Source organism: Cervus elaphus, chromosome 2 (assembly GCF_910594005.1).
Source record: "Cervus elaphus chromosome 2, mCerEla1.1, whole genome shotgun sequence".
Lineage (NCBI taxonomy): Eukaryota > Metazoa > Chordata > Mammalia > Artiodactyla > Cervidae > Cervus > Cervus elaphus.
In genome coordinates, this window is record NC_057816.1 from 22,415,455 (window position 1) to 22,427,982 (window position 12,528).

Sequence of the window (12,528 nt, forward strand, 5' to 3'; positions counted from 1 at the left end):
TGTAAATTACAGACAGTCTATTCAATTTTTTTTCTATTTGTCTAATACTCTTGTTTTTAGAAACATTTTTCCTTGTCCATGGGTATGTCTTTATTATGTTTAAAATCATCTCCCTGCTCCAACATATTAAACCACACACCTTGGGCTTGATCACCTTAGTTTTTCCTGATTAATCCCTTTTTAAATATTTCAGTCTACCTCACAATCTTGATTTCTCATTCATCCTTGGGAAATTCTAGATTTTATAGTATTGTACAAGCAGATTTTCTTTATGAAATAGTACACATATTCCTGAAATCTAACGCTTAAGAATTTGTTTTGAAGAGCTTTGAGGAATTGTTTGTTTGTGAGTCACTAAGTCATGTCCAACTCTTTGCGACTATGAACTGTAGTTATGAACTGTAGCCCGCCAGGCTCCTCTGTCCATGGGATTTTCCAGGTAAGAATACTGGAGTGGATAGCCATTTCCTTCTCCAGGGGATCTTTCTGACCCAGAGACTGAACCCACATCTCCTGCTTGGCAAGTGGATTCTTTACCATCTGAGTCACCAGGGAAGCCCTCACTGGGGCTTGAGTTTCTCGAAATAGTTTTTTCCCCTTTGCTAAAAATATCATGAATGATCTACGAAATAATTTTGAGTGTAGGTGACCATGCACAAACCCAGTTAGTCTATATACAAAGGAGTGTATAAGATCTCTTTCTGTGAACTGATTTGAAAAGGGAATTTGAAGAGCTGGTATTGGTTGTTTAAAGACCAGAAATGTGTGTGAACAGTGATGTTCAGTGTGTGACTTGTGATTTTTTATAAAAACTCATAAATGTCTTCTGGTCTCTTGAACTTGTCACTATGTACAGAACTTTCTACATTAGAGCCAGGGCTAAGGGTGAAGTCTATTCATCTGAAGCACAGGACAATAATGCATTGGTCCATTAGAATAGCTGATGTTTTAAGAGCACCCCATAGTCTTTTAAGTCTTTGCTCAAATGTAACCTTCAACTAATCTACCATCCTCTTTAAACTTACAACCCACATCCCTTGCTTTGTATTTTATAGCTCCTATTACCTTCTAAAGTATTACATAAGTTACTTCTTTCTTTTATTTATTGTCGGTCTTCCCCTTACTAGAGTAAAAGCTCAATGACTTTTGTGCTTTATCTGCAGTTTCTAGAACAGTGCCAAACATGTAGTTTCTCAATTAATATTTGTTGAATGAATCAGTGAATGCCATTCTCTTATTCAAAGACTGCTAGAGGTTACTCATTGGCTAATAATTATGTTTAGGCCTAGCTTTCTAAACTCTTCTTTGTACCTTCCTGGTATACTTTTTCAGATTAATTTGTCCTGTGAGACAACAGTCAAGGATCAATTTTCTTTGTGTATTAACATCTAGGTGTTTCGGAATCATTCACTGAGAACTTTCTTTTCACACTGAGTTGCCTTAGCAACTCTGTGAAAAAAAAAATCAACCAACCTTATACATAAGCAGAAGTAATTTGACTCCTCAAAATATTCAAATAAATTTAAAAAATAGCCTTCTATATGTACCCACACATTTATCATTTTCGGTGCTCTCCATTCCTTCCTGCAGATCTGATCCTTCATTTGGAGCCATGTATCTCTCCTGTCAAGGAGAGATAAGAAAGCCTTCCTCAGTGATCAGTGCAAAGAAATAGAGGAAAACAATAGAATGGGAAAGACTAGAGAAATTAGAGATACCAAGAAAATTAGAGATACCAAGGAACATTTCATGCAAAGATGGGCTCAATAAAGGACAGAAATTGTATGGACCTAAAAGAAGCAGAAGATATTAAGAAGAGGTGGCAAGAATACACAGAACACTGTACAAGAAAGATCTTCATGACCCAGATAATCACAATGGTGTGTGTGATCACTCACTAGAGCCAGACATCCTGGAATGTGAAGTCAAGTGGGCCTTAGGAAACATCACTACAAATGAAGCTAGTGGAGGTGATGGAATTCCAGTTGAGCTATTTCAAATCCTAAAAGATGATGCTATGAAAGTGCTGCACTCAATATGCCAGCAAATTTTCCAGGCCACAGGACTGGAAAAGGTCAGTTTTCATTCCAATCCCTAAGAAAGGCAATGCCAAAGAATGCTCAAACTACCGCACAATTGCACTCATCTCACATGCTAGCAAAGTAATGTTCAAAATTCTCCAAGCCAGGCTTCAACTGTGAACTTCCAGATGTTCAAGCTGGTTTCAGAAAAGGCAGAGGAACCAGAGATCAAATTGCCAACATCTGCTGGATCATTGAAAAAGCAAGAGAGTTCCAGAAAAACATCTATTTCTTCTTTATTGACTATGCCAAAGCCTTTGACTGTGTCGATCACAATAAACTGTGGAAAATTCTGAAAGGGATGGGCATACCAGACCACCTGACCTGCCTCTTGAGAAACCTGTATGCAGGTCAGGAAGCAAAAGAGAACTGGACATGGAACAACAGACTGGTTCCAAATAGGAAAAGGAGTATGTCAAGGCTGTATAGAGAAGGCAATGGCACCCCACTCCAGTACTCTTGCCTGGAAAATCCCATGGACAGAGGAGCCTGGTGGGCTGCAGTCCATGGGGTCGCAAAGAGTCGGACATGACTGAACGACTTCACTTTCACTTTTCACTTTCATGCATTGGACGAGGAAATGACAACCCACTCCAGTACTCTTGTCTGGAGAATCTCAGGGACAGAGGAGCCTGGTGGGCTGCCATCTATGGGGTCGCACAGAGTCAGACATGACTGAAGCAACTTAGCAGCAGCAGCAGCAGCAGCAAGGCTGTATATTGTCACCCTGCTTATTTAACTTATATGCAGATTACATCATGAGAAATGCTAGGCTGGATGAAGCACAAGCTGAAATCAAGATTGCTGGGAGAAATGTCAATCACCTCAGATATGCAGATGACATCACCCTTATGGCATAAAGTGAAGAAGAACTAAAAAGCCTCTTGATGAAAGTGAAAGAGGATGTTGAGTTTAAGCCAACTTTTTCACTCTCCTCTTTCACTTTACACTGGGAAGACCCAGAGGAAAAGAGGAGAATGAAAAAGTTGGCTTAAACTCAACATTCAGAAAACAAAGATCATGGCATCTGGTCCCATCACTTCATGGCAAATAGAAGGAGAAACAGTGAAAACAGTGTCAGACTTTATTTTTGGGGGCTCCAAAATCACTGCAGATGGTGACTGCAGCCATGAAATAAAAAGACACTTACTCCTTGGAAGAAAAGTTATGACCAACCTAGACAGCATATTAAAAAGCAGAGACATTACTTTGCCAACAAAGGTCCATCTAGTCAAGGCTATGTTTTTTCCAGTAGTCATGTATGGATGTGAGAGTTGGACTATAAAGAAAGCTGAGTGCCAAAGAATTGATGCTTTTGAACTGTGGTGGAGAAGACTCTTGAGAGTCCCTTGGACTGCAAGGAGATCCAACCAGTCCATTCTAAAGGAGATCAGTCCTGGGTGTTCATTGGAAGGACTGATGTTGAAGCTGAAACTCCAATACTTTGGTCACACTATGTGAAGAGCTGACTCATTTGAAAAGACCCTGATGCTGGGAAAGACTGAAGGCGAGAGAAGAAGGGGACGACAGAGGATGAGATGATTGCATGGAATCACCGTCTCAAAGGACATGAGTTTGAGTAAACTCCGGGATTTGGTGATGGACAGGGAGGCCTGGAGTGCTGCGGTCCATGGGGTTGCAAAGAGTCGGACACAACTGAATGACTGAACTGAACTGATCCCTCCTGTCCCTCATTTTTTTTTTTTTTTTTTTGTGGTAGTGTAGACCTTACTGGGGACAAATTATTTCACCTTTAATTTGTTTGAAATTTTCTCTGTCTTTTTTATTTTGAAGAATATTCTACCACATATAGAATATGAAACTGATTTTTCTCTTTCAGCCTTAAAGATGTAACTTCAGTGTTCTTTGACTTTTGTTTTTAAGTAACAGGTCAGTTATATTTTTTGCTCCTTTGAAAGCAATGTCCCTTCTATCGTGATTGCTTTTAGACTTTTTCTCTTTTCTTTGTATAAGAAAAGAAGGCTGTGCTGAGCCTGCTATTAAGTCAACCTAATGAATTCTTTATTTCCAATACTGTATTTTTCAGTTTTGAATTTTTGGGGAAAATTTCCTGTATTTTTACTGTTTTAATAGATCTGTTGGAATTTGCCGTCTGTTAGTCAATTTTGTATTTCTTTCAACTAAGTTTAAATACTAAATAATTACAGAAGTTACTTTAAAATCTTTGCTAATAGCAATGTTCAGGTCATATGTGGATCTGATTTTACTGAATATTTTTTCTTCTTGAGTATGAGTCATATTTCCTGTTTCTTTTAAAATTTTATTGTAGTATAGTTGATTTATAATGTTGTGTTAGATTCAGGTGTACAGCAAAGGAAATAATATGTATATGTGTAACAGTCTTTTTTAGATTCTTTTCCCATATAGGTCATTACGGAGTGTTGAGCATTGTTCCCCGTGCTATACAGCAGGTCCTTATTAGTTATCTATTTTATATGTAGTAGTGTGCATACATGTCAATCCCAATCTCTCAGTTTATTTCCCCCCATCCCGCTTCCTTCCAGTAACCAGAAGCTTGTTTTCTACATCTGTGACTTTTTTTCTGCTTTGTAAATAAGTTCATTTTACCATTTTTTAAGATTCCATGCATAAAAAGCATCATATGATATTTATAATTCTCTGTCTGGTGTATTTTACTCAGTACAACAATCTCTAAGTCCATCCATGTTGCTGCAAATGGCATTATTTCATTCTTTTTCTGGCTGAGTAATATTCCATTGTTTGTATATACCAAATCTTCTTTATCCATTCCTCTGTTGATGGACATTTAGGTTTCCTCTATGTCCTGGCTATTGTAAATAGTGTTACAATGAACATTAAGGTGCACGTATCTTTTCAAATTACGGTTTTCTCTGGATATATGCCCAGGAGTAGGATTTCTGGGATCATATGACAGCTCTATTTTTATTTCTTGATAATAGATTATAATTTCCTGTTTCTTTGTATTTATAGTAATTTTTCATTTTATGATGATGGACATCATGAATATACTGTAGAGACTGTGGATTATGTTATTCTTCTCTACAGAATGTTGGAGTTTGTCCTTGGATGCTGGTAATTTACTAGATCACCTTGATCCTGTTGAGATCTGAATTCAGACTTTGCTAAGATGGATCCAGTTCAGTTTTGCCCTTAGTCTGAAGACTAGTTCTTACTTCGAAGGTATCAGTTTCAGACGTCATCCTAATTCCTGGTATGCAAATGCCTGAAGGTCTTTATCTTTGGCTTCTTCCTCTCCATACTTCGCCCCACAAATTTCAGCTATCTTAGCATCCTTGAGCTTTGATCTTTATCTATTCTACTCATAGAGACTGTTGTCATTTGCTTGGGTTCCCCTTCACTATGCTCTGTTTGGAAATTGTCAGTAGGGAGAAAGTTAGGATGAATGTGTCAGTCATCTGACATTCTTGCCTTTGCTCGAGAATTTCATCTCTGTGTTGTCTGCTTCCCAAAGCTTGCAGATAGTTGCTTTATATTATTTCCAGTCTGATAGTTGCTTACGGTCACAGGGTAAGTGTAATAGTAGCTATTCTGTTATACTTGAAATCAGAAGTCTGATTGCTTACTTCCTAATAGTTTGTTCTTTGTGTGCCTGCCAAGCTGGAGGTCATATGGAAACATGGGCCAGGAGAGGCCGGAAACCTGGAGATGTGAACTAGATCTGTGACTCTGGGCAACTGGCTTTACTCTCTTGTATCTTCTCTGTACCTCTAAGATGTGGATAAGTATCAGTTCTGTGGATATGCAAGTTTCTGGCATTGGAACCACTAGAGGAGGTTTAAAAATATGGCTGCCATTTATACCCACAGACATGCTGATTCAGAGGATGTGGGTGGAGCCCAGAATTTTTCCTCTTTCCTTCTTTTAGTTTTATTGAGCTATAACTAACATACAGCATTGTATATATTTAAGGTATACAGCATATTTATTTGACTTATATTATGAAATGATTATTACAATAAGTTTAGTGATAACTTATCATCACTTACAGATAATTATCATCTCATATAGATATGACTTTAAAGAAATAGGAAAAAAAAGTTTTTGTGATGAGCACTCAGAATTTACTTTCAACTTTCATACATAACATTCAGCTGTGTTAATTTTATCATACTGTACATTATATTCCTACTACTTATTCATCTTATAATTGGAACTTTGTACCTTTTGACTGTCTTCATCCAACTCTACCCCAACTCCTTGCCCCAGTCCCTGACTCTAGTGACCATAAATCTGATCTTTTTTTCTATGAATTTGTTGGTTTTGGAAGTGTAACTGACCTACAAAGCTATGTTAGCTCCTGTTACACCATATGGTGATTTGATATTTCTGTATGTTTCAAAGTGATCACCACAGTAAGTCAAACTACAACATGTCACCATACAAAGATACTATAGTTATCGTCTATATTCCCCAGACTGTACATTTTGTACCCATGACTCATTTATTTTGCAACTGGAAGTTTATATCTGTTAATTTCCCTCACTTGTCTCAGAGTTTCTTTTTTAATAAACACTTTAGGAAATTGTGGTGCTTAGCCATGTTTGTGAAACACTGGATTTAGTAATTTCCTGAGTCTTTTCAGGTCAAAATTCTGAGTATGTAGGCTTGATATTAAAGAAAGTAAGAAAAGATTGAAAGATCAAGACAAAGGATAAACAATTTTTGACAAGGCAGAAGTTTGTTTTGGGAAGGAGAAGACAAAGACAGAAGCAAACCAAAGAGGAAGAACAAATTTGGATGTATCACTGCACTGGGACTCTTATCTACCAGGATTCAGTCTGTGAGCCTGAGAAGCTGGAAAGGCAATAGTGAGGAGCACTTGATGTAAAGTGGGTGGAAGGCAGGGACAGCCAAAGGGAGTTTTAATTCAGAGAAAGGCTGCTCCTGGCAGAAGTTGAAAGCAGTTACCTGATAGAGATTCTTTTTTACCATTAAACCTACACCTCATGAGAGGATAAGGGTTGGGAATCACAAAAATTTCCTTGTTAAAACTAGATGCAGTGAAGTTCTTCTTGGAATGAATTGGAATATGAATACATTACTGAGTGTCCTACCCTAAATTTTAAAAGTATAAATAGCCCTCGGGGTTAATCTTTCCTTGATACACTTCTTGTTTTTATTAAAAGTCATTGCATATTTGTTACTTTCCAACAGATTGCCAGATTTGAGAAGGCAGGGACACTGCTTTATGGATTTCAGCAGCTCTCACCAGAAGGAAGTTTAGACTAGTGATTACAAAATAAATAACTGGAGTTAGATAGACCCAGGCATGTGGGCTCTGAAACACACTGTCTCTGTGAGCAACTTACCTTTAAAATGAATATCAGTGTTGTGAGAAATAAATAATATATGGTGTTTTCGATCTTGGCAGCCAGAACTCAGTGTAAAGGATTTGTGTTATGCACAGTATTGGATATTCAAGAAATGGTGATGACAGTCATTTTTATCACAATGATTTTTCTCTTAATTGTACCAGATCTGTGTTTGTTGAAAGAAACTGTCTCTAGAAGTCAAATTAAGCAATGTCAAGGGTATAAGCAAACATGTCTTCCCCTGGGAAAATAATCTCTCAAAAAATGATCTTGAGGGAGTTTCTGAATAATCAAGTCAGTGAGATCTACAATCCTAATAAAACTGCCTATTCTCCTGTTATCCACTAGTCAGGAAAAGGCACTATATTCTCCCTTGTAGCTGGAGGGTCTTTTGGGAAGTCAGTAATTGGAAATCAAGTTCTTCAAGGCAGAAAGAGATACAAGATAAATGAGAAGTTATGATTCTCGGGACCAGACTGGGAGGAGAGAGTTCTGAACTCAAAGCTGTCCTCTTCTACTGATGTGATCACTTTCTTCCCAGGACCACTGTGGACAAGAGACGCTGAAGTACAGCATTAGAGTCCTACACTAAAGGAAGGGGAGCGTGTGCCTTGCTCTGGTCAGTCATGTAATGTGGTGGCTTCCAGTGCAAACCAGGAGAGTCAGACTGCCCACATTCACCTTCTGGCTGCTACTCTGCAGTTTTGGGACTTGGATGAGTTACTTAACAGTTGTCTCATCTACACAATGGGGATAAAAATATAGTCACATAGCTCTTAGTACACATAAGTAACCACTTAATATGTGCTAGCTTAAAAACATTATCATTAAACCTAAGGCCATTAGAGTTAGGAGATTTTGGAAGAAATGTCACCTCACTTTCTTGATGTGATACCGGTGACCCAGAGGTGGGAGCTCTGAGAAGTCAGAGCACCTTCTGCTAGTCAGGATTCATTCTGGGGAAAGTCCCCAAGTGTCAGCAACCAAAACAGAGGCAGGAGAGAGGGAACACAGAAAATGGACTGACTTAAAGACCTAAAAGATATCTCTTATTTTTGAATGAGTTTTCTGCTTTTTGCTTTCTCAAATAGTGCCAGTTCTCACTCTGGAGGCCTAGTCTAGCCTCTTTATTGTTCTCTGGAAGTTAAAGACACTAGGGTTATGAAGGTAGATCCATAGCAAACAGTAAAAACCTTCCTTCCACACTAAAGCTCAAATATCTCTGTGGGTTCCATTCTCAGGAATGGACAGTGGGTACTGGGAGGTTGGTGGTCTTGTTTCTAAGTGGTTCTCTTTTCTTTTCCCTATGGACCACCTTTTCCCCAGGGGAGAATGGCAGCTGAGAACTCTTCGGTGACAGAATTCATCCTCACAGGCTTAACAGACCAGCCAGAACTCCAGATCCCCCTCTTCTTCCTGTTTCTAGGTTTCTACATGGTCACCGTAGTGGGGAACCTGGGCTTGATAACGCTGATTGGGTTGAACTCTCGCCTGCACACCCCCATGTACTTCTTCCTCTTCAACCTCTCCTTCATAGACTTCTGTTACTCCACTACCATCACTCCCAAAATGCTGATGAGTTTTGTCTCAAAGAAGAACACCATCTTGCATGCAGGGTGTTTGACTCAACTGTGTTTCTTCTGCTTCTTTGTCATCTCTGAGTCCTTCGTCCTGTCAGCGATGGCGTATGACCGCTATGTTGCCATCTGTAAGCCACTGGTGTACACAGTCACCATGTCTCCTAAGGTCTGCTTACTCCTTTTGTTGGGTGTGTATGTGATGGGGTTTTCAGGGGCCATGGCCCACACAGGAAGCATAGCAAGCCTGATCTTCTGTGCTGACAACCTCATCAATCATTTCATGTGTGATATCCCTCCTATCCTTGAGCTAGCTTGCAATAGGTCTTATGTGCATGAGCTGGTGGTCTTCATATGTGTGGCTATTGACATTGGAATGCCCATTGTCACCATCTCCATCTCTTATGCTCTAATCCTCTCCAGCATTCTCCGCATTCACTCCACTGAGGGCAGGTCCAAAGCTTTCAGTACATGCAGCTCCCACATAATTGTGGTTTTCCTTTTCTTTGGTTCTGGGGCTTTTGTGTATCTCAAACCACCTTCTGTTTTGCCCCTTGACCAAGGGAAAGTGTCCTCCCTGTTCTACACCATTGTGGTGCCCATGTTAAATCCACTGATATATAGTTTGAGGAACAGGGATGTCAAAGTTGCCCTGAGGAAAACCTTGGGGAAAATTAATTTCTTGAGAAAGGAGTAATATTTGAAGAAAAAGATACAATGCTTTGTTTATCAGTGTTTTCAATGAAGAATGCAAATTCCAGTTTTTTCCCTTTTGTATAGAAAGAGAACTTTAAGTCCTTACATTTAGATCAATGTTTAGTACAGACCTATTTTCCATGTCCCTTAACCCACCTTTAGTGTTCCAAGACTATTTTATGAAAATTTTCTACAAGCATTGATAATTTAATTTTGAATGGGTTAAGTTATATGTAACCCATTAAATCTATAATTTATACATAATTTAACCTAATCTCCTCAATAGCAGATGTTGGAGACTTGGAAATATTATATATGTTTTCCAGGCCCATACAGCTAACTGGTGCCACAGTTGGGACTGGAATCAAGTCCCTTGAATTCTAATTTACTTTGTTTTCCTTTATGCTATGCTTTCTTGCTTCATTTTGTTGCTGCCCTTGCAGATTTCATTTTTAAGTAAGATATATCAGCATATTAAAGTCTGATTCTGCTTGTAGTAATTTACTTTACTTCACAACATGTCATTTTTGAATATTGCATTTTGACCAATGACAGTAGAGCTATGTTAAAATTGTGGTGTGGGGGTGGCAAGTATGTAAGTCTGAGATACTAGGTGAAGCATGGTAATTCCTGGTTATGCATGGCAGCTGCAGGAACTGGCCTAGTGATTATGAACTTCTGTAGGTTTAAGGGTTAGAAAGATGCAAGATAGTAACAATAACCCTATATGCAAGACAGAAAGACACAGATGTATAGAACAGACTTTTGGACTCTGTGGGAGAAGGCAAGGGTGGGATGATCTGAGAGAATAGCATTGAAACATGTATATTATCAATTGTGAAACAGATCGCCAGTCCAGGTTAGATGCATGAGGCAAGTGCTCAGGGCTGGTGCACTAGGATGACCCAGAGGAATGGGATGGGGAGGGAGGTGGGAGGGGATTTCAGAATGGGGAACACATGTAAATCCATGACTGATTCATATCAATGTATGGCAAAAACCACTACAATATTGTAAAGTAATTAGCCTCCAACTAATATAAATAAATAAAAAAAAAGGGGGGGGGGAAGAAAGATGCTGAGTGGAAAGTTTCAGACATCATTTCAAGACTAAGAGAGTCAGATTTCATAATTCTTTCCTCAGGATTATTTTGGGTGTTTTAGCTCTGATGGGAAACTGTGGCTCAAGATACTCAGCTAAGTGTAAGTTCTAATGAAGAAGTAAATAATTTGGGGATCTAGTTACTTATCAAGATAGTACTAAAAGTATCTGATTATTAGAAGAGGCCATTTCCACAGAATTTTAAAGCACTATAGATTACACTGATCTTTTCATGCAGGCATGTGTGGGAAATAGAGTCTTCCTCTAGACTGGTTTATGAATCTACAACATTGAGCAAAGGTGTCCAGAATGCATCAGAACACTTTGATCTCAATGACTTATTAGTGATAAAGGAAGGTTTTTTGGAAAAGTGCCAACACGTTAAGAGCTGAGGAGTCACTGTCCTGTGAGTTTTTCTTTGGAAAGAGTCTCTTTTGGGAAAAAGCCACTTTGGATGAGTGATGGAGTTTGCCATTTAGTTGACACAGATCAAAGGTGGTGAAGTTATAAAACTGACAATGCTGAAACACTGATTATGGGACCTGAGCACTTGCAGACTTTGTTATCCAAGGTGGGTCCTGAGACCAATCTTCTGCAGGTGCTGAGGGATGACTATGCTTCAGTGTGGAAGTTTGCATTATTGGTCAGAACTCTGTCACTCAGTTAGTAGTATTATGGAGCTATATCTTGCCATGGTTTCATTTTAGGTAGCATATATTTCTGTGCCTCACTGATGGTCAGCTAGGACACGTGAGCCATTTTGGTCAATCAGATATTAGCAGATGTGCTGTAAGCAGGTTCAAGGGATGCGTGAGCAAGGGATGTGTTTGCCAGGTGGGACTTGGCCTCTCATGCTTCTGTCTTGAGAAGAGCCTCTCTTAGGCAATTGCTACTGCTTCTAACTGATTCTCACAGCAAACACATGTGGAGTAGTTTTTTTTTCCGATTTAGTGACTTTAATATAATCTCAGTTGTGTAATTATTACACAAAGATTTTATTTTATTTTACTTTTTGTATTAATAGAAAATCAGTTTAATTTTTAATTTTAATTTTATATTGGAGTAGAGATGATTAACAGTGTTGTGTTAATTTCAGGTGTAGAGCAAAGTGACTCAGTAACATGTACACATCTATCTATTCTTTTTCAAATTCTTTATCTGTTTAGACTGTTACAGAGCATTGAGGAGAGTTCCCTGTGCTATATAGTAGTTTCTTGTTGGCTATCTATTTTATTTAGTTTTATAATTAATTTTTATTGTAGTATACTTGCTTTCCAATGTTGTGTTAGTTTCTATTGTACAGCAAAGTGAATCAGCTATACATATACGTATATCGTCCTCCTCTTAAGATTTTCCTCCCATCTAGGTCACCACAGAGCACTGAGATCCCTGTACTACACAATCAGTTCTCCTTTGTTATGTATTTACACAGAGCATTGATCGTGTATATGTGACGTTTCCAATCTCTCAATTCCTCCCATCGCCACCTTCCTCCTTGGTATCAATATGTCATTTTCTACATCTGTGTCTTCACTTCTGCTTTGCAACTATGATCACCTGTACCATTTTTCTAGATTCCACATGTGCTTTAACGTATGATATTTGTTTTTCTCTTTCTGATTTACTTCACTCTGTGTGACAGTTCATAGGTCCATCTACGTCTTCTCAAATGACCCAATTTCATTCCTTTTTATGGCTGAATAATATTCCATTGTGTATATGTACCACATCTTCTTT

General features: G+C 38.6%; 1 protein-coding gene across 1 annotated transcript; it reads left to right on the plus strand.

Moving 5' to 3' along the window:
- The first annotated feature begins 4,978 nt into the window (after positions 1-4,978).
- On the plus strand, positions 4,979-9,852 carry LOC122704915 (olfactory receptor 8B12-like). Its single transcript, XM_043920023.1, has 2 exons — positions 4,979-8,036; positions 8,744-9,852. The coding sequence occupies exon 2, from the start codon at positions 8,750-8,752 to the stop codon at positions 9,689-9,691; it is 942 nt and encodes a 313-aa protein (XP_043775958.1). The 5' UTR covers positions 4,979-8,036; positions 8,744-8,749; the 3' UTR covers positions 9,692-9,852.
- The last annotated feature ends 2,676 nt before the right edge of the window (positions 9,853-12,528 follow it).